The 23,518-nt window shown below is 41.5% G+C and overlaps 1 protein-coding gene across 2 annotated transcripts in view; it reads right to left on the bottom strand.

Annotated features, from left to right (window-relative positions):
- thada (THADA armadillo repeat containing) overlaps positions 1 to 23,518 on the bottom strand; it is a 129,141-nt gene that overhangs the window by 20,481 nt on the left and 85,142 nt on the right. For both annotated transcript variants that reach the window (XM_023276786.3, XM_035951242.2), the window contains exons 32-36: positions 12,002 to 12,375; positions 6,845 to 6,969; positions 4,028 to 4,100; positions 2,952 to 3,102; positions 973 to 1,095 (exon numbers count right to left, since the gene is read on the bottom strand). In XM_023276786.3, the coding sequence (XP_023132554.3) occupies positions 973 to 1,095; positions 2,952 to 3,102; positions 4,028 to 4,100; positions 6,845 to 6,969; positions 12,002 to 12,375 (846 nt within the window). The remainder of the gene's footprint in view (positions 1 to 972; positions 1,096 to 2,951; positions 3,103 to 4,027; positions 4,101 to 6,844; positions 6,970 to 12,001; positions 12,376 to 23,518) is intronic.

Raw genomic sequence — 23,518 nt, 5'->3', positions numbered from 1 at the left:
AAGCCTGCCATCATACGATCAGAAAACAGACCTCAGACATTCCACAAACAATGACACATAACCACACAAACACACACGCACAGACTTTTCGCTCTTGCAACTAAAATACAAACTAGAATTAACACCTTTCATTCCAGGAATGCTCCCCAACCCTTAACACAAAATGATGTCATCAGCCCTTTTTAACTTAACACCACAACACATTAACATGCGTTGTGGTGTTTCTCATGTTAGTGTGTGTCTGTTTAGATGTACGAATGTGTGTATATTTCAGTGGCTATGCATTATTGTTGTTGTCTTAAGCTTGTTAGGATGAGATAAACAAAACAGGGGGAGGAGGAGAATGAAATACTCACTGTGCATCTCTGTAATGTAACACATCATTCCTGATTTGAACCTCCAGGATATATACTGCAAAGCCCTCTTCAAACATAAGACATGCATCACTGCTGCTTCATCAGTCTGTTACAGTGTCATTCAGACATAGATCACTTTCATGGTATATTCCTCACAGCTTCATTCACATATTTCCATCCATAATAATTTTTCAAATAAAAGTCTTTCACGCTGATTTGATTTCTTAAACAAACAGCTCAGTGCTCCACTTTAAATAAAAAGACTGTGGTTCTGGACAGGGTTTGAATTACAGAAGAACACTAGTTAATTGTGGCAGTAATTATTTATGGCCAGGGAGTGAAAAGTTACCCACATGCTCACTCCGGACGGGATTAAAGTCACTGAGTGGTGCAGGTAATATTAAAATCAGCCCAGCTTCCCTAGAGAAATAAATCGAGGCTCTCAATGGGGCTTTGCACTGCTTAGGTATGTGTTTGAGAGTGAAATCTAAAGCGAACAAATGTGAATAGTATGTCTATTAGCAGGGTTGTGTACATGTGCTGAGCAGGTAGAGTATTAGTTAGTCTAATATATAGATTTATATAGGCACACTAATGCACAAGTGCGTGAGTGTACCTGCACTGAGCAGACGTGCTGGAACATTGGAGATGAAGTCAGATGCTGAATCTCGGACTTCCTGGTCCTCATCCTGCAGCAACACGAACAGACTCCTCCACAGTGACATGGTAGTGAACAGACCTGACACACAAAGAGGATTCAGTCAGATTCTTACACTACAAGCATCCTGTAATGTAGACCCACAAAATAATGTTTGGGGCTTCAAAAATGCCAGGATCTTTGCTGTATAATGATTAGACAAATTCAGACCTGTCAATCTTTTAAAAATTCTTGGAATTCCATCTCATGCTGAATAAATTTCAGCTCATCCGTGTGTGCATGTTTGTGGAAGGGAGAGTATTTGTTATGTTATTACTTCTTTTTTTTTCCAGTATTGCCATATTTGTATTGTCAAAAATGTGAATGAACTAAATATATCTCCTTCATGACATCATCACATGTTATGTACATTCTGAGGATACACAAGAATGTATAGCTAGGAGCTGTAATGTTATCTCTTTACCATCCACAACACTTCCAATACATAAACATTGCACAAAAAATGCAGATTGTTTCCTGTTCAGGTGTTATCTGTTCAATCATGGTGGCTGTTTGATCATTATCAGTGGGGCAGAGTGCAGGGTAGGTAACTGTGGAGATGCAGAGGCTTGGCCATGTCTCCCAGTACCTTTCCAGGAATATCTGCAGGTTGTGAAGCTGAACTGGTTTTAATTTTAATGGGGTTGCTACTATTACGGGCTTGGCTGCAATAATTACTCCACCAAGGAACACGGCAGAGTTATGTGTCAATCAGGGTTGGTTTGTCAGTCTGTCTGTCTGTCCGCTCGCAACATTACTCAAAAATGGACTAGCGGACTTGGATGAAATTTTCAGGGAAGGTCAGAAATGACACTTGGACCAAGTGATTAGATTTTGGCAGTGATGCGGCTTATAGTCTGGATCCATGGATTTGTTAAAGATTTCTGTATCATTGCGAGATAGCAGCATGGCGTCACTGAAACTATAGACTTAGATTTTAGACAGACTTTATTAATCCCCAGAGGGAAATTCTGTGACTATGACTACAAGTGAACACTACGACAGCTGCCTTCTGATGATCACATGATTGCAATCTTACTACAAATCCACCGCTGCGGACTTATCGTGACTTATCCGTCAGATACGATACAAGGAACAATTGATTAAATTTTGAGGGTGTTTCTGAGTCCCATCAATTCCTGCCGCCTGCTACATATTTAGGTTGCATGGTATCTATACATAACGTACACATGCATGACACATGCCTGTGCTCAGCGCAAGGTCATTTAGTTTGTGGGTACATCTATATTAAATGGACACATTCTATGTGCCGTGATTTCTGATCGTCAATAACTAATAAACAAATGCAGCATTTCTGACAATGCCATATGGGGGAATGAACAGTTTTGGCAGACTAATGCCCTCTCTGAGAGCTTTTCTTGTTAATATAATGAATACTATGGAAAGTCACACTGAACCATCTGCAGCTTATGAATACCACATCTTACTTTTCCAACTTAAGTAACTTGTGAACAAGCGAATCAGCTTGCAAAGATATACATAACATTAGGTGTACATAAAGTAATTCATAATTTGAACTTTCCACATACCCATAGTCCATTTCATTTTGTGTGAGAGTTCAAAGAATGGCCCTCCCTTGAGGAACTAGTCAGCTGGAGTGAGGAGGGAAACTCGCTTACTGTCTCATGAAATGACATTAATGACTGTCTTGCCAGAAATGTTAAGGAATTGTTTAAAAAAAAAAAAAAAAAAAAAAGATGTTAAAAATAAAGTATTTTGAGGGAAATTACCATATATTCTTTACAGAAACATACCAGTGTACTCTGAAATCAAAAATACTGCTCCACAAACTTTGGTTGGCAGATCTGCTGATCTGACCTGCACACATTTCTGTCATCACAACAAACTGACACTTTGGTTGTTGCATTGAGACTCACCCAGTGGCAGATGAGGGCTGGTCAGCAGGGTGGATGTACAGTTAACCAGCACTTTGGCAGCCATCAGCTTCACCTCCACCGGCTGCTCTTCGCTGCAACATGAGCACACCAGCGCCCCCCATTGAGCTAAACACGCCACTGCACTCGCACCCTGGATGACAGAAACAGAGAAAAATTGAAACCTTCATTATTTACACAGGAACATCTCCTGGTTAGGAAATATCTCTAGACACCAACAGCGGTGTCTAGAGATATTTCAAACATCTCTAGACATGTCGAGTTAAAACAGCTGGCACTATTTTACAAGTTTGCTCAGACTTGCTCCTCTGTATATCATTTTTGAGCAATGTTGGATTTATTTTATTGATCAAGTACGTTTTATGTTCCTCTCAGTTCTTGTCTAATTAGTTTCCATGTTTATCTCCTCTTTGCTGTGTAAACACTGCCTGCAGTGCACCTGACAAGTCACAGAATTTTTGTTTTGTAATTGTTGGTCACAGCCAAGTCACTGGTGGCTTCTCAGTTCTGCTGACGAACACAGAATTTCTCCTTTTTCACAGGATCCAATGTGGTTTATTGTTGACCCATTTTAAAATGACTTACTTGGAATAAAGTAACTTTGATGAAATATGATTTAATGCTTATATTTGGTCAATTTCTGCAACAGAACCGTATGCCACACATGATTACTTCAAGGACAGTCTAAAGCCTAGAAAATCAAACCATTCTTTCTGTTTTTACAGTTCCCTGGCTGATTTTTCAAAAGTTAACACGCCTTCCAAACCTGCTGGCGAGTTTTGGTGTTCAGAGGGTTGAAGCTAAGATGGAAAAATAAATTGAATTCACTAATAAAACATAAATGATGGCTCCATTCCAAACTTTATGTTTTGCTGAAGTTAAATGTTGAAAGTGATGCTCCCAGTGACAAGTGACAAGTAAAATAACACTGCATCGGTCTGATGGCTGGTAACAGCCTTCACTTCCTCCAGTTTAACCTCTAAGGCTGCCAACATATTCTTTTTTACAAGGTCAGAGATCATTAATTCATTGAAAGATGATGATGAATGAGTCCTTACCTGAGGGTCAGAGTTCACCAACTGAACCACCAGTTGAGACACCAGCGTCAGAGCAGCACAGTGGAGCTCCACGCTGAAACGCATAATCAGACACCTGATATCAGTTTCCAAATGGCTAATTTTAACTTGGCTGGCTTATTTTTAATGTTGGTCCTTGGAGAGGGATCTCTACTCTGTTGCTACCACAATTTCCTCCCTATCTAACTGTGATTTGGGGCTTAATACTTTCATCTTTATGGATGTTAAAGGATTCAGTCGTTCAGAGTTTTGTTCAAATTGCAAATAGTGAGCTGATATTTTTTGTAATTTGAGTGAGCTAAACCTTTAATTCTATGTATTTGTGCAGTGAGAACATCTGAAAATGACAATGTGCTCCTCAGGGTGTTCTGTGGAAACCATTACGTACGTAACTGTGCCGTCAGCTATACACACATCATTCAACTGTATTGACTTACAATCCACAAAAGAAGTGTGCTGGTACTCACCACTACATTATAGGTCACAATAGCCCAAGTGCCATTCAATCACACAGAAGACAAGGGCAGCCAGCAACCCAATCCCATCCCTCCCCGGCTCTAATCATAACCCTGGGGCCGCTCCGAAGGGAAAGTGGATCCCTGGGTGCAGAGATTGTGGCCAGGAAAAGGCTTTAGAGGGCTAAAAGCCTTTGTAATCCAATCCTTGCTCAAGCCTGTATTCTCTTGTCAGGGGTGAGAAAAGTACAGCGGTGGCTTGTCAAGGAAGGTGTGTGCGTCTGCCAATGCCTGTCAAAGGGTTTACAGTAGAAGCACACACACAAATACTGGAATAGCATGTGCCAAATCATTGTGTGGTAAAGTGAGAGAGGCCCAGTGACTCATGAGTTTCTAATGAACTCTCACAAAAATAATGCTTTGGGCCTGACAGGTGTGAATAATCTAATGTGGGAATAATGGTGTGATGGAGGCTTTTGAGAGCACAAATATCAGTTTACATCCAGTTTAATGCTTTTTGTATTCTATCTTAAAACTTTTCTTTGGTTGGACAGTACAGTTGCCAAAATACTGCAGCAGTACATAGGTACCAACATAAAAATCCTACAAAAACTACACTTCAGATGCGTCCAGGTGCAGGGTTAAGGTGCAGCCGGTGAACCTGACTGTCCCTCCTCCATGGATTCTGGCTCTGAATGAAGAACTGACAGCCAGTCGGCAACAGCAGTGTGCGGGCTCTTTCACAAGCCAGAATAAAGAAATAATAATAATAATAATGGAGAAGGAGGAAGAGTTTGTAGTTGTAACTTGCCCTGTAGTACATCCATGTGTCTTCCATCCATCACAGCTAAAAGCTGCTCTAGGGATTGCTTGGAGACTGTTTTGAAAGCAGGTTTTCAGGCAGGAGTCACACAGTCACCTTCCTTGTCCTGCTTTTACCTTCAAATAAAAGTTATGGAGAGAACTAACCTCTTGTGTGCTACAGTGCACAGGCATCAGGTAAACCTCTATGTACATTTGAATATTTCAGACGGTGTAGGAGATGTAGGAAGCACAAGCCAGCAGTCCCCTGAACAGAAACGCACGTAAAAACTGTACTGGAAACATCTACATTGTATTTCCAGGGTAGTCTGACAGGAGGAGTGTTTTTTAAACCACTGACATAGGGCTGCACATTTATTCAAACAATTATCATATCATCATTTTTGGTTTCCCACAATTAAATGTACAGGATGTATCTACTCATAAGTTAAGCATAATTAAAGCATTGCTCTGTTTATTTAGAGTTAGAACTACAATAAAAAAATATATATTGTTCCTAAAATTGACAAATTATTAGGGCTGGACCCGAATAGCCGAATATCCGGTCCTGACGGTGGTATCCGGATATTAATTTTGAGATCCGAATATCTGCCCCCCACGGAGTTCAAGGTCCAGAGTAGAGACGTGTTTTGTTTTTTGCCTTTTATCCAAGTAATTCAATATTTAGTATATTTGATACCATTTTCCTAGATATTACACACTTCTAAGTAGTGTAGGTTTGCTGAGCAAGTAAAGGGGCACCATGATAAAGTCTTATGTGAGGCAAAATGACCTCTGTATGCACATGAATTACGCAAGTCAGGAGGAATTAGGACATCTTTCCTACATCCCTGTAACATATGTAACAGTTGCTTTGGCAGCTCTTGTCATATGCCTGCAGTTTAGCCTGCGATGTTAGTGCAAAACCAATAAAAAGGCAGTTGAATTTTTAACAGTAATTAATCAATTATTGATTGATACTGTTGCATATACACTACCGTTCAAAAGTTTGGGGTCACCCAGACAATTTCATGATACACACTTTTAGTCATGTGCTAACATAATTGCACAAACAAGGGCTTTCTAATCATCAATTAGCCTTGCAACACCATTAGCTAACACAATGTAGCATTAGAACACCGGAGTGATGGTTGCTGGAAATGGGCCTCTGTACTCCCATGTAGATACTCCATTAAAAATCTGCAGTTTCCAGCTAGAATAGTCATTTACCAAATTAACGATGTCTAGATTGTATTTGATTCATTTAATGTTATCTTCATTGAAAAAAAAACGCTTTTCTTTCAAAAATAAGGACATTTCTAAGTGAACCCAAACTTTTGAACGGTAGTGTATCACATAAATTGTTCAAATTTGCAACACTTGTATGACAACAGACACAAACAAGAAGTTGGGCTTAGGTTCTTACGAAAACTGATCAGCTCATAAGTGATTTGATCGTCCCAAATCCTGACATAAAGAGAGAGTTTGGTCATTTGAGTACATCACCTTTATTATTAGTGTTTATTAGTGTGTTTTCTCCGACCTGTGAGCAGAGTTCTGAGCCAGAGTGAGGAGATACAGCAGAGTGTCCTCCTGTGATAAAGTCTTCACTCCATCCCTCCACAGAAGCTCACCGCTGGAGCTCACCACACACAACGTCTGAAGGACCTGAGAGGAGTGAGGGGAGGCAGAGACAGGGTAAGTGAGTAAACCGATATTGTGTAACATACTGATGTCATCACTACTCTTCACCTCCATCTCTCTGTCCCTCACACACTCTCAGCGCTACTGATGAGGGACGTTGCTCAGGGCCATCAGTCAACACAGCTTTGGTGTCCTCTCTGCAGTGTGGCTGGAAAGTTGCCCCAATGGTATTTTTACCCCACTGGCCCGGTCCTCCCTCCACACACCCTAACCACAGGTACACAGCTGCCTTACTCTCTCTCTCACACACAGATATCTGTGTATGTATGGATGTATGGACACATGCAAGGTCACAAAGAAGAGAAAAACTACCAGCATGTTGAAGCTTTGTCTTTCCCTCCCTGTTTCATTCAGGCAGTGACATGTTCCTCATGTTGTGTCTACTCTTGGCATCCTTTCAGCTTAACCTCCTGAACTTGATTTTCTGCCTCCCTCCTCCCACCTCTCCATCCTTCCCCATGCTGTTTTCTTTGCTCCGTGACTCCTTCAGAGCGAAAGGAAAGTCGCCAAACGTGAGGAGGAAAAGATGTGTTTTCCACTGCGCAAGACCCCGTTAAAAAACACATCCAGCCGAGAATGCATGTTGACATTCCTGCTGCATATCTCAGTGATTATTATTTCTTTCAAGGCCCCAACCTGTTATTAGAGCTTTAAAATAAAGCTTTCTTTATAGGAACTGTGTGGGTGGAGGGCAGAGCGATCGCTTGCATGCAGCGTCTGTGTGTAAACATCAGAGTGTATATGTGTGTGCGACTGTATATTTGTGCACGAGAGCAGTAAAAAGACAAGGTAGACCTGCTGAGCTTTCGGGCTGTTGTTGTTATTGACTGATTGATCTAACAGTTTAGTCTAGCAAAAATGAATGATTATTAGGCTTGAGAAACAAATATCACTAAATAGAACACTAGATTTAAAATTCAAATATATCTATTCATGTAAATCATGTAAAAGTGCACAGAAGGTAATCAAACAGAATCCATGAGTTGCTCTTATTTAACAATACAGTGAAGAATAAAGCTGCACAAATCATTAAAAAAAAGAAGCAATTAATAAAAACACTGCGTGGAACGTCAACGTGGTTGATAATAGTGACAAATGCACAGAGAATAATCAACCAACTTTGCAGTTTGCTTCCGTTTTGTGAAGCAACTTTCAGCTCTCTGTTTTGCTTTTGGAGCCCACAAATAACCACTCTTATGATTCATTAATAGACTTTATTATTAACCTCATTTTCAGCTGTGGAAGGCAGTAGTTTTAGCAAAACAACAAAAGAAAAGAAAGGACTAGATGAGATAAGATGCCTGCACACTAGCAAAAGACGAGGTACTGACACACACTCCACTCCAGAAGTATTGGAACAGTAAGGCCAGTTCCTTTATTTTTGCTGTAGACTGAAAATATTTGGGTTTGACATCAAAAGATGAATATGAGACAAGAGATCAACATTTCATCTTTTATTTCCAGGTCTTTACATCTGGATCTGATACACAACTTAGAAGATAGAATTATTTGTAACAGACTTAAAATAGATGAAAGTGAATAAGACTTAATATTTAGTTGCAGATCCTTTGCTTGCAATAACTGCATCAAGCCTGTGACCCACTGACATCACTAAACTTTTGTATTCTTCTTTTGCTTTTCCAGGCTTTCACCACAGCCTCTTTCAGTTATTGTTTGTTTTGGGGGGTTACTCCCTTCAGTCTCCTCTTTAGCAGGTAAAATGCAGCCCTATAGGGTTGAAGTCTGGAGATTTACTTGGCCAGTCTAAAAACTTCCACTTCTTGCCCCTGATGAACTCCTTTGTTGTTTTGGAAGTGTGTTTTTGGGTCATTATCTTGCTACAAGATGAACGATGTCCTAATCAGTTCGGTTACATCTTTCTTTAAACTGACATAACATGTTTCTGTAGACTTCTGAGTTCATTTTGCCGCTCCCATCATGTGTTCCATCATCAATGAAGATGAATGAGGCCGTCCCAGAAGAAGCCGTGGAAGCCCAAGTCATGACATTACCTCCACTGTGTTTCACAGATCAGCTTGCATGTTTGGGATTTGGGTGCTTTTAAAAGTTGCAGAAAGAAGCTGAAATTTTTTCAGGAGTCAGCTGAAAATGTGAATATTGAAATTTTACTGACCAGAAACACAAATCCAAATGAATCCTAATGTTAGTACATTTCTGTGCTCAGGGAAGCCTCTAGTCTCCACTGAGTTATGGCAGCATAGCAGCTCAAACAAGTGAGTAACCAAAAATGAGTTTGAAGTCAGACTGACCTAAGCTGAAGTAGTTTTCCATAAGAGGGACATTTCAAACATGGTCATCACAACAATCATGTTAACTGAATTGTGGGAAGCCAAAATTGCGATGGTGATTAATGGTCGATTAATCATACAGCCTGAGTACACAGTGTACACCCACAGCTAATGTTGTCCATATTTTAGATGACTGGAAATGTTCTAATGCACCATAAACTAGTGTCCAACAACCACAGCAGAGCATTACACTTGTCAGGCAGTTTGTGGTGGGCATATAGGGTATTTTTCAGACAACATTTCAATATTTCAAAGTCCAGTTGCTCTTTTCAACTCCAGTGAGAGTGTATCAATCCTGGGGCCACTAATGCCAAGCCAGCGTCATTATTCATTTGGCCACAGGATTTCTCTTTTCTTTATTGCTACTTTAACAGAAAAACTTCCAGTATTTCTTCTTCTTTTTGCTCTATTGAGAGAATTATTTAAGTCTAAATCCCAGCTAGTGCCTGTGTGTTTTTCACTGTTCATCCATGCGTCTGTCTGCCAGGTATTTGACTGCTAGCTCAGACCCAGCTGGTCTCACCATTTCTGCTGCTTCTGACTTTTACAACCAGATTTAATGAGCTCCCGTCTTGCAACACACTTGACTGCCCACATACTCAAATATACACAGTCACAGGAAAACATGCCAACTCAGGCGTACAGACTTTCATAGCTGTAACATGCAAATAAACAGTGACACCCACCCTGCATGAAGAGGCACATGCGCACACACACACACAAACCAATATAAAAGTCACACTCTGCCCAGCCTGCACTGCTGTCTGCCTTATGTTCTTTCTGTCATTTCAGTCTATACAGCCTGTAGTTTTGGCTGCTTTTACCAGGAAATCACTGCTCCAAAAGATATTTTAATCAAAGAGCAAGGCAGTCATACATTTCTAAATGAATGTCAAAAAACAGAAACAACCTAAAATAAAAAATCTGAGGAAATCTCAAATTACATATCAAGTGTATGAAGAAATAAAATGTAAAAGTGATCTGAGGACACCATCTACTCTTCAAACCACAAACAGTCCCATCTGCTGGCCTCTTCTGTTCTGTTCTGGCAACCCTATCATGCCTGTGAAAGGAATAACGGCACACACATCGGCCCCGGTGTTGAAACAATAGTGAGTAAGTATGCACTAGCGCTGGACACTTAATAGCGGCAAGGAAATTGTTCAATAAAATGTTTAATAATATTAATTGAATGCATTAGATCTAAACTGCCAGAAAAGCACAGCACTGTCACCCAGACCTCTTGTCTCTCCTATGTGCATCTGCAGACCTCCCCTGACTGAAGCTGAAGCTAGCGGGAACCAGTGGTTTCCCGAAAAAGATGGACACGGTCTAAAAACACCCACAGCCACCACCTCCAGCCAAACCAGGTACTCCGGCATCTTCCTCTGAGGGTTGATGGATTTAATTTCTGGAGGCCAGAGTGGGGCCTGCGTCTGGCGACACCTGGTCCAAACCAGCCATTTGAAACCCTAACCCGTGTGTGGTGGGGCAGCCTCGTCCTGATCACCATCCATTCCCCCTCCTTAGAGTTCACTTGTTTTCTTTATTTATGTGAGAGACTATTTCGAAATCCTTTTTTTTATGTGTGTATTTATTTGCTGTCTTCATATCTTAAGTGCACATTCACATATCGCATCACCACATAAAGTGCATTATATGTCACAAATAGTTCTTTCAGTACTGATGAAAACCTACTGAATTTACAGCTAAAACTTGCCACTTTATTTAATTCATTATTTTATTTCAAGCTAAATGTGCTGATAATGTGTTCCTCAGGTCCAACTAGCTGGTCCTGACTCTAATATATCAAGAGTAAGTTCTGAAGATGACAGGTTTGTTTCCTTCAGACTTTGGAAGCATCACTGGTCAGAAAAGTCCTTGGCCCGCAAATCTCCCAGAATGCTTCAGTGGAGTCGAGGGCGAGCTATGGCAACTGGCCTGTTGGGTTGGCGTGTCCTTGGCGCAGGGGAGGCTCCACTTAACGGGGCCGACACATTAAACATTAACGGCTGGCCTGTAAAGCAGAGCCTGGCAAAGAATGCGCAACCAAACACACACATACTGAAAAAAGAGAAAGCTAAAACACAACTCGTATAAAACGCACACCAGTCTGCAGTGGGGCAGAAACACACACAGAGCCAGTGATTCGCAGCAGTGCTGAGTTGTGTCAGCCCTGGAGGAGTGTTAACGACAGGAGCAACAGAGCAGGTCTGCTGGCAGCCTGTCCTCGCTTTATGAACACACTGAAATACGACCTTCTGTCCCCAAACAGGAAATAGGCTGCATTTTCCTCTCCAAAACTTGTTAGAATGGGAGCCTACCAAAACTCTCAGAGTGTGTGGAAGTGAGTGAGAGAGGCAGCTCACTGCCAGCGTGCTTGGCGTTTCCCTCTGCGGCCGATTAGCCTCTCACGCAAGCCTTTGCAAGATGGATTTGGGCATTTAACCAGTTTTCAGCAAATGTCACTGTGGTTCAGTGAAACTGTGCTGAATAGGAAAAACATATTTTTTGGAAGGAGTCCACTATGTAAGGACAGGACTTTAAGATTCTGTTGCTTATGTGCTCACACACAGATCAACAGGGCTCATGCACACACACATTTCTATAAAACAACCAGGCACATACAGGCAGCAAATGAATGCACCTCCTATAATGCTTTTGTGTGAATGTGTGTGTGGTCTCACCTTGGCCAGACACTGGGGGTGTGTCTCGTGAAGAGCCAGGCTGGTCAGGTTAGACAGGGTGGTCTCACACAGCCACTGAGGTCTGCTCCTCTTGTCCTCTTCCTCCTCCAGCTTCCTCAGGACCCCCTCCACTGCCAGCTCCCTCACCTCGTACTGTTGACATCGCAGCAGATGCTCCAGGAGCTGGGACGTCAGCTCAGAACTGTCCCACAGCTCAGGGGACTCCACGCTGGCACTGAGGGCCACCTGGGCCAAGCTGAGAAGGTACTGGGTGCTGCCAGGCACAAGGGCAGCGGAGGTGGTGTCAGAGGTGACCAGTTCTGAGGACATCAGGACGGACAGAGTCTTCTGACGCAGTGTGCAGACCTCAGAATCTGACAAACACGAGACGTAACGTTAGCTAAACACACAGTTTGAGGCTGATATTTCTAATTCAGCTGATCACTGAACCTGGGTTGTGCTACTCCGGTACACAACTTTTGCAGTAATTTCTTTATTTGAAGATTTCATCTGGTCATACTGCACATCTTTAAAAGCTTCATTTTTTTGGTGCTACCATTAAGTATATGTTTTACATTCTACACCAATTTGCCTGCATGCCATGGCAATTTGACATCTGAGTCTGTTGGAATAGTTTCCTCAGTCTATAACTCTAAAAAAGTCACAGTGGCTGCAGAGCAACATTATACAAAGACTGGACTACCCTCTATTAAAGTCATATATCAGTCCATTGGTATATAGTCTCCTACCAGGAAATCAAGAAAAATCCCTACAAGAAATACTGTGAATAAGTATTAACTTATGCTTGTTGTCCAAGGTTGGCCAAATTAGACTAAATGTGTGTTTTCGTGTTTTTCTGCCCTTCCTGTGTTGGGGCTCTAAAGAGTTAAACCACCTTGCAAAACCTCTATAATTATAATTTCCAAATTAAATGCCATCGGGTAACTAAACCACTATCCAGCAGAACAAATCACCATGCTGTAGAAATATATTGATAACTACAAAGTACCAGTAATGTCTTAACTCAGCTTGGGCAGCAGAATTGAATCTTATAATGATCAAAATAAATTATGACATTAACAGATAAATGTATTGCTGGATTTGGACAACACATTGTCAAACCAACAGAGGCAAGAAAGATGACGGCATCAGGAACAAAAATGTTGTTTGACTGGCAGCAGACCCTAGGATGGACTCTCATCTGGCCGGGGAACATATTGGGACTTCCCAGGAGGAGCTGGAAAATATTGCTGGGGAGATAGACATCTGAACTACCTTGGTTAGGCTGTTGCCACCGCAACCCAACTCTGGATAAGCAATAGAAAATGAATGGAGGGATGTATGAATACATCAGTGATGCAGCCTGAGAGAGCTGAGAACACTCGTTTCCTCTCCTAACTATTTTCCAACTAACCACTGTTCTTTAGCAGCGTCATGGCTAACTCTTACACAACTACCGCACCAGTACATCTCTATACACTATGGTTTTGTCAAATATGAGTAAAGATACCTGTGAACATTTACTTTACATAATGGAGAGCTATGCCTGGATGCCAAAAAGCATTAATTTACAGACATACGTACAACATTCCATTCCATGTCTGACAAGATTAACCAAGTCAGAGCTTCTTTCTACTACAGCTATCTCTTAATATCACAAAGATTAAGATATTCCTATTGAATTCATTGGATGTATCCAGTCCCGCTCCTTTCCAAGCTAAACAAACACACTCCTCTTTGTACAGAGAACAGATGCAGACAACAGAGCAGACTGAAGAAGCCTGTGTCTTCTGTTCCTTCCTATTTTGACTTTTATAGGAAAGGCTGCGTCAGTGTCTGTTTGGAAAGGCCCATGGCTGTGCCAGCCAAGCCACCTGTGAACATGCACCCTTAGGGAGAGAAGGACACGCAAATAAACACACATGTGCACGGACACGTGCACTTCCTGTGAAATTTAAGTATAATTCAGAGGCAGGGCAGCTATAGAGAAACCCAATGCCATTCTAAAGCTCTGCTCCTCCCTACAGTACAGCTCCAAGACTGCACACAGACCCCGCTTTGACAGCCAACTCAATTAGTTTAACATAGACGCACACACACATGCACACACAAACACACACCCACACAGAGAGCTTATGAAACCCAGTGCAACTCAATATGGCCCCGCAGCGCCACTCAAAACGTGGCCTGACAAAAGAGCGGGAAATGCCGCATTCCTCCAGAGATGGGCCGGGTTACCGTGGAGACGGGCCAGGTTACTATGGAACCCGATCCTCAAAGGGGGCTCCGAGGCCAAGTAAGCATAGCCTAATGGTTATAATGGGGGGTAAGAGCACAGTAATGACACACATGATGAAGGGAGGAAGGAGAGGAGGATGACTGAAGGAGAATGGGAGCGTGTCAAAGAGAAAACAGCTGTCTGTCATGGCGGAACAGACAGAAACATGGAGAGTGTGTGTGTGTCGTAGAAACAGTATGCTACCCTTAGCCTGTCACATGCTGATGCAGTCCACTATGACACTCCGATCCTGACTTTTACAGAAAAACACTACACATACAATGTAGGGAAAAATACTTTTGAATGACTCCAAATCCATTCATTAGAGAAGGAACAATAAAAGAGAATGAGAGAAAGATAGGAAAGTCCAGAACTGGGAAGAAGAAAAGGCCCAAATGAGTGAGGAAAGGAGAAAGAAAGAGGAAAAACATCATTAGTTAGGATGCAAAGCTGCTTTTTTATGATTGCATTTATTAAAGTAGATCGGTGGAGGAGGGAGGAGTAGCCCAGCTTTCCCACAGCAAATGAAAGGCGTTCCTGTGAGGGCCATTTCACTGTGATTTTCATGTCTGATCAAAAATAGCCATTGTTCTCCCACAGCTGTGTTTGTTTAAATCTGTGTCTACAACTCTTGTGTCTCTTTACGCTGCTCATGTGCAAACCTGCAGCTGGACTGTATACAGACTCCATAGAACTGTGATTACTGTTTGGTATTCCAAGAGACTCTGAGATGAGATCTGGCTCTTCAGAGTACACTGTGAGCCAAGCTCCAGAGTGGTGTTTTAATAAACGCTGTGCAGGGGCAGGTCTCAGTGGAGAGCTTTAGTGCACTGTGATGGTTTGTGTCACGAATAAAATTTTTTAAAAAAGAGTACATTTCTGCACAACTCTCTATGAACTTTTAACTTGTTAGCAGTGCTGCTCTAATGATGGCAGTGTTGGTCAGAGCACCACTTTGGTCCAGATTGAAATATCTCAACAAGAACTGGATGATCATGTTTTCCAGACGATGAATTGGGAAAATTTGGATAATGACTTAAACTATTATCTAGCGACATTATCAGGTTGCAAATAATTTTTTTTTTGTATTGTAGATCATTCTGCCAAGTATTTAGCTTTTTTTCTCTAGTACACGACAAACTGTTTGGGCTGTAAAATGGAAACAGTGAATAATGACACTCAAACTTATCTCACCAACAGTCTCAGACTCAAAAGGTGCCCACTGACTTTCCACCTTCCACCACCAGCCTCTGAAAATACACCCTCCTGCACCCTTGATGGGCCCTTCAACCGGGCTTCCAGTGGGAAATAATATTTTGTGCCGGAAGTGAATAAACACAGCTTAAAGTAGAGATAGACAGAAAATCTGAAAATGGCTAAATTAAAAAATGACCAAACAAAAAAACTGTCAGAATTTGAAAATATACAGCCCTTTTCCCTGCATCTTTTCCTATGTTCCTCTCTGTCCAGGGCCACTCCAAAGACAGCAACATAATTAGCTAAAAATGCATGTTAAAAAGAATTTTTTCCATGGCTGTAAATATGTCTTGAGTGATTAAAATTGACTACAGCTGCCGACTCCTCTGGGTCAATTGAAATAGGGCCCATTTAATACACTTAGTAGACTCAGTTACAAACACTACAGTGGGAAAGTCAAAGGAGCCAAGTACTGACCTGAAAGTAAATTATTGACACGAACAAGTCAGGAAAGTTTCTGAAAGGTGATAATATGTATTCCAGCCTTTGCCAAATATATTTAGTGTTGTATCAGATCAATAAAAACAGCAAATCCTAACAGTTAATAATTACCAAGTAGAGCTGGAGTACGTGATTTTAATCCATTTTAGTCACATTAGCAAAAATCTACTCACAGTCTGCTAGTTGCCAGTTCTGTCTGCACTAGAAAAAAAAGTGCTGTTGTGAATTTACCAAATAATAGCATGTGAATTCACAAAACCCAGGACGGTCATCTTGCTAAACATCAGCATTCATTTAAAATACCACTGTTTATAGCTTCCCAAAAGTGCTAGCATAGGCTGTAGACCCTTGACAGTGGTGGAATTAGAACTGTACTAATAAAAACTGAATAGCTACTAAAGCCTGAGTGACCTGAGATCCCTAATAATCAAACCTTACATGCTACGTTTAATAGAAGGATGTGTATCAGTCTAATGTGAACTTTGTTTTAGCTTTACAAAGTAAGGGAATGTTAATGGAGAAACTAATGAATGTTACTCAATGAACTGCCAACCATTTCAGTTCTTTTACTTTCTGCAATCAAACCATGAAAACACATCAGAATAAAAAGAATACAGACTGCAGTTAGGCAAAACATCTACCAAGGTCAGTGGTTATGCTGATTTCCCCCGTGTGTCTGTCATGTTTTAGTACATGAAACTTAAGACTTGAAAGAGCCCAGCCTTAAACTGGCGGTATTAGCATTCCTGTGTAGACGCCCAAAATGAAAACGGTAAGACTGAACCAGGTACTGATGCAGTCGAAACTTTGGTGGCCTGTGAAAACAACAAACACACACATTATACATGTAGAAAAATGAAAATATTTCCCATAAAGCAATAAAGCTTTAGAGGACTAGATTGGTATCATCTGTGGGTGAGGCTAACTATCCCGTGTAAAGGTTTATGTATGAGCAGGAGAGAGGAATACAAGCACTATGTGTGATGGGCTGTTTTACAGCACAGGTCAAATATTTAAACTAAATCTAACCACAACATCTGGTTTAAATAAACCCAGGCCAGGCTTACAGTTAGGAGAAGACGGGCACTGAGCTGAGCTTGAAATGAGGGCAGAGTGTCAGTGTTCTTGTCCTGGGAACACTGGGATACAAACTCCACACCCAGTCCAAGTAGACCAGCACCATTTAAACATAGATTGAGTCTACTATGCAGTATTTCAGGACATATGATGAAGGTGTGTGTAAGTGTGCTGTACAGTAAATTAAGAGGCATACCACAAACACTAGAAGAAAGTGTGCATCGTTAGCACTGTTCATAGTCCTCTAGAAGCTGGCAGTAACGACACTTTGCTGTGTCGAGCTAGAACTTTGGCAAGATGCTTGCACGTGCTCTCACACGCAAGCACACAGCTGGATTTCACATCAACTTCCACCGTCATTACCCAAACTGTGAAAAACAAACCCCAGACGCTACGTGTGTGTGTGTGTGTGTGTGTGTGTGTGTGTGTGTGTCTGACAAGTGTGAGAGAGCTGACCTTCTCATGCTGATGGAGCTTTACAGTTTGCTGGGGTGCGTCCCACTAATTAGCCATCCATACATACACACAGACACACACACACACACACACACACACCCACACACATACGCACACACACACACACACGCACACACACTCACACACACACACATATACAGTATGTGTGTAGGGCCAGAGGTTATTTGGCTAAGTACATATACATGACCAGTCAAAAGTTTGGACACAACTTACGGTTTGATTAACCGTTAAACTATTATTAACTATTTACATTGTAGATTCTCACTGAAGGCATCAAAATTATGAATGAACACATATGGAATTATGTAGTAAACAGCATGTTTTATATTTTAGATTCTTCAAAATAACCACCCTTTGCTTTGATTATCGCTTTGCACACTTTTGGCATTCTCTCAATGGCTGGTAGTGGTAGTGTGTGTGTGTGTGTGTGTGTATAAATATTGGCATGAGTGAGACACAGGTAGGGAAAAAACTGAAGATCTTCAAGACAGCCATTCATTACACCAAGAAAAAACAAGCCGAACACAGTACTACCAAATTGCTAGCTGGCCCTCATGAGATGGCCGTGCACTCATCCGTTCCTGTGTCAGGAATTGTCGTCAGACCTCCAAGGACCTTAAAAATGAGTGGGCACTGCTGAGAAATGTGACTTGTTTGGCAAGGACAGTTTGAAACAGACTTCTTGAAGCAGGTCTGAAGTCACACAGGGCATGGAAGAAGCCCTCCATCAACGAAAGGCAGAGGAAAGCCCGGATACTCTTTGCTGGGGACCACAATGATTGGACTGTTGATGATTGGGCTAAGGTTCTCTTCAGTGATGAATCCAATTTTCAGTTGATGCCCACTCCAGCCAGCTTACTGTTTAGGAGGAAGCCTGGAGAAGCCTACAAACCAGACTGTCTGCCCCTACAGTAAACATGGGGGTCGATCAGTGACGATCTGGGGTTGTTTCAATATGGCTGGAACAGGGCAAATGCAATTGTGTGAAGGGCGAACTCTTGAAAACAGTCTTCTTTCATCAGCTGGAAAACTCTTTCCTACCTCCAATGACTGGATTTTCCAACAAGACAATGCCCCTTGCCACACGGCAATGTCAGTTAAAGCCTGGATGGAGAACCAGAACATTGGAACCATGCTTTGGCCTGCTCAATCACCAGAGCGAAATCCAATTGAAAATGTGTGGAAAATCCTGAAACACAAAATGGCGAACCACAAGCCCAAAAAAAAAGCAAATTTGTTTGAATCTGTGCAACAGGAATGGGCTGCTGTGACAACAGAACACTGTCAGAAGTTGGTGGAGAGCATGCAAAGACGCATGACTGCAGTTGTCAAAAACAATGGTTATGCAATCAAGTACTAACTCCTGTGTGTATCATGTGACTAAAACAGACTGAAAAGAAAACATAGAATGCCTAAAAGCTGTCTTTGGCAGTACAATGTCATAGCTATTGATGTAAGAACTTAAGTGATTTTGGTTACTATCAAGAAAACCATGGAAAATGGCTAGATATCAGCTCTTAAATTAAACTCCTACAAGCTATTTTTGTTGTTATCATTATATTTGTTCAAACAACTGTACCTTTAGTTGTACTATGCATTAACATGTACAAGAAGTTGAAGAAAACAAGAGTGGTCTAATCATTTTTTCCATGACTGTATATATATCTTGAGTGATTAAAATTGAATACAGCTGCTGACTCCTCTGAGTCAATTGAAATAGGGCCCATTTAATACACCAGGACAATACACCCCAAAAACTGCTCACAGTGCCCAATGTACTGAGTCAGTCTCTAAACTCCACATCCCAATCCAATGGAACATCTATAAGATGCACTGCAACCAGTCTGATCCACAGTGGCCCCTTCACACAACCCACAGGTTCCAAAGGATCAGCTGCAAACATCCCGGTGCCGGACACCACATGACACCCCCCAGAGGTCCTGTGTCGATGGCCCAGCAGGTCAGAATTATTTTATTCGCATGATGGGGTCCTACACAATAACAGCCATGTACCTATTGTCCTAAAATTGTGATACAAATCAGGGAAAGCTAGAGAATGATGATTTTGTCTACCTGTCACAGTATCTATTAGATTCATAAATTTCAGAGAAATTTTTATTCCTTTACTGGCCAAATTAATGTTAAATAATACAGATGAAGCGCAACCACAAAAGAGAACACAACATCCATCCATCCATCACCTACACACTGTTTAATTCCCATTAGGGTCGCGTGGGGCTGGAGTCTATCCCAGCTGACTTAGGGTGAAGGCAGGGGACACCCTGGACGGGTCACCAGTCTATCACAGGGCTACATACAGAGACAAACAAACACACCTACAGACAATTTAGAATTACCAGTTAACTTTAGCATGTTTTTTGGACTGTGGGAGGAAGCCAAAGTACTTGGAGAAAACCCACGCATGCACAAGGAGAACATGCAAACAAGCAGAAGATTTCCAGGCCCAGGCCGGGTCGTGAACCGGACATCTTCTAGCTGCGAGGTGAAAGTGCTAACTGCCAAGTCATGGTGCAGCCCAAAAAGAGCACAACATGCAAATGAAAAATGTTTAAAACATTACTCCAAATGTAAACTGCTTTGAAAGCACTGAGTTCAACACTGCATTTTAAGTAACATGTTTTAAAGGCCATTTACTCTCGTTTGAGGGCAAGGGTTTCCCAACTTTTTGGGATTTTTGTAGTCAAAGCTCTGTCTACTCGAACACCCTGCAAACTACTCACAAAGAGTGATGCTAACCACTTTCATCTGAGTAGATTCTGAGGACATGGTCCTGGCCCTGAGGTTGGGAAACACTGAAAAAGGGCGTAAAGTGTGGAGTATCCTGTAGTATTTCATAGAAGAGGGAGGAAGGATACTAGGTTCTTCTCTTGACATTGGATTGCAGAGGTTGGTGCATAATTCCCCTCAGAAAAAGCACATCTTAAAGTTAAATGGGTGTGAGTATCCAAATATGGATCCACATGGCTTACCAAGCTGTCAAAGATGCACATCAATCCCATGTGCTAAAGCTGCTGGAAGTCTAATTATGGCAACACATTTTTTGTGTGCACTAAGAGAGATTTAACTTCAAGGACTGGTTTGGAATTTTTTCAAGTCTATCCTAATTTAACACTCACAGTATGTACACAGAGTGTTACTGGAAGCTCTAATGATTCCTTTCTGAATACTGATGGGAAGAGATCCCTGTGAAACTATACTGTAAGAAATGGAAGACATAATGTCCAGGCTTCGGCTGGCTGATTCACACAAATGGAGTTAGCGTTTTCCAAAGTTACTGTTACAAAGTTACTTTTTTGTTCCTTTCATGTTTACCCAAAAGTTTGAAAAGGAATACATTAGAGTGGTTACAGTCATAGGAAATGAAACTGCAGGAAATTTGCTGTACATGAGAATACACAGACGTTGAGAACATTTATATTCGTATTCTGTCTCTGATCAAAACAAACTGATTGTCTTTGAGACTCCGAACATTCATGTTATACGCATCTTCTTTGCTTGCAGAATATCTGCAAAGATGATTTTTTTTAAACAGTGCAAATACTGCATTCTTTGTCAGTCTTTATGTTTGCAGCCTTCTCCAGGTTTGCAGGGACATTGCTGCGGTTAGTGCTTTGATGCCACCCTTTGTCCCTTTTAGATATGCGCTCCATTAATGTGATGGCACCTGAATGTGGCGGCTTCACGTCTGAATGAGCATCACAGAAACTCTCAAGCCAATAGGGACAGTCGATGTACTTATGACTGCTGTGAAGTAATTTAGGTAGGGCTTATTCCCTTTTTCAGCACTAATATTGATATTGACCACCAATAATGTTTTTGCACACAAATTAAACAATATTCCTTTCTTGTTCAGTTTTCTCTACAATTCCATCTATTAAAAACTAAAATATCCGTAAAAATAAAACTGTACTGTGATGAAGACAAAGATTTTAGCGGATTAATGACACTCACTAATAAATAATGCAATCTGGGCTTTGACAAAAGATTAAAAGGAGCTGAAGTTTGTTTTGTCCCTTCCAGCTGTGTAGGACTCTTTCCTCCACGTTTACCAAATACCTGCAATATCAGACTGCACCCGGACCTATATGAATGTCTCCAGAGCAAAAAAGGTACATGCATTTAGGCACATGGAACAATGTCAGTAACTCCATTAATTACTAATAGTTACAAGTCATACCCAACATGGAGAGAAGATTGGTCTGGATCTAACAGCCAGTCACACTGTTTACTTTTCTTTGCACTGGACAGGTGAGCTGTCACAAAGAGTCACTTTATATGCTGGAGTGCATTCATTCATTACACAACAGATGTAGATTTAGCCTTTTGTTGATTAGTGTATTATTTTGTGCTATATAAGACCAACCTTGTCTGTATGACAAATAGTGCATCGCTGTGTGGGTATGACTAAATGAAGCTGTGAGGAACATTAAAGTCAAAAATAACTTGAATGTCTGAATGACACAATGCCTTCACTGTAAGAGGCTGATGAAGCAGCACTGTTACGTGTCCTTATGAAAAAGGCTTCAGTGAAATAGTGTGAAATGTTTGATGTGCATGAGTCCTCATGCATGACATACAAACAAAACAGGGACTCCTTAGTAAAAACCTGCTCAATAGTGCTGCTGGTGGCCAAAAACTCCTTAAAGCACCTTTATGCTTGAGAATACATTCTTGTTTTAAACAAGGATAGAGCATTTCCTTGTTCATCTCTTGGATGGCTGAGAAAATCTGACAACGGGATTCATCACAACCATCAGGGAGAGGAAGCATGATCACAGCAACGAATAACTCTGTCGGTGAATGACCAGCATAGCATGTGAATACTAAAGAAAGAGTGGAAAAATGCAAACATATTCTGTAGTAAACTCCAAAATATTAAAATATAACACTAAAGAATGAAATATTTATTCTGCATGACTGCCACTGTGACATCCCTGATTTAAAAAGTCACTTCACTTCAATGGAATAGAATGAATTAAGGCTGACTCCAGCCTCTCAGGCACAGGAACAGTCAGTTTTTTTTGACATCATCATCATCATCATCTGCTAGCACACTAATGGAAAGACATTTAATTCCAGCAAACTCACTTAACACTTGAACCATTTTTGTGGCATTTTTCCTTCTCCATTTGTGTAGGTCTTCTTTTTCCCACTTTCCTCTCTCTCTCTCTCTCTCTCAAACCAAACCTAGCAGCTTATTTTACTGGCATGGCTGGCGAGCAAAGAAACAGAAGACTGGCAGAGGTAGAGATGAAGCAATGGATGGAGAGGGCTGTTTTATGAGTCTGCATGGATCAAAGAGCTGGGGCAGAGAAATGCACACACACACGCACACACACACACACACACACACACACACACACACACACACACACACACACACACACACACACACACACACGTATGCACATACATGCACAAAGACCTGCGTTCAGAGCTGAGAGGAATTGGCTGGTAAATGCAAAGTTCCTACTTAACGCAGGGTGCCAGTTAAAAGGGGAAAAAAAACAGAAGTAATATTGAAAAAGAGGATTGTTCACCTCCTTTACCCCTGGTGCCAGGCACTCTTAGGAGCCTGCTGCTTTCATATGAACTTCCCCAACCTGTGGCTTTTTAAATCAACATCTGATTCGTCTGAGAAGTGCAATTACACAAGAGGAAAAGGGCGAGGGATTAGAAGTGAGGGGCAGAAGAAAGGAGAAATAAAGAGAGAGGAACGCGGGGCTCAAACAGCACCAGAGAGAGGCTGACAGATGAAGCTAAAGACAGACTTACGATAATAATAGAGGCATTAGAGGTGTGTAAGCCAGAGGGTGCTTATTTAGTTATGTAAGGAGCAGAGCCAAGTCAGAGCAGGCCGGGCCCTCAATCTACACGCTTGTTTGGAGAAATCCTCGGTATTTCCACTGTCAAGACCAACATGTGTCGAGCACATGGCCGACCAAAAACACGAGCGGCTCCCCCTT

This window comes from Amphiprion ocellaris, chromosome 16, assembly GCF_022539595.1.
Source record: "Amphiprion ocellaris isolate individual 3 ecotype Okinawa chromosome 16, ASM2253959v1, whole genome shotgun sequence".
NCBI lineage: Eukaryota > Metazoa > Chordata > Actinopteri > Pomacentridae > Amphiprion > Amphiprion ocellaris.
Note: the sequence above shows the minus strand (reverse complement) of the source record. Positions and strands in the feature narration are given on the sequence as shown.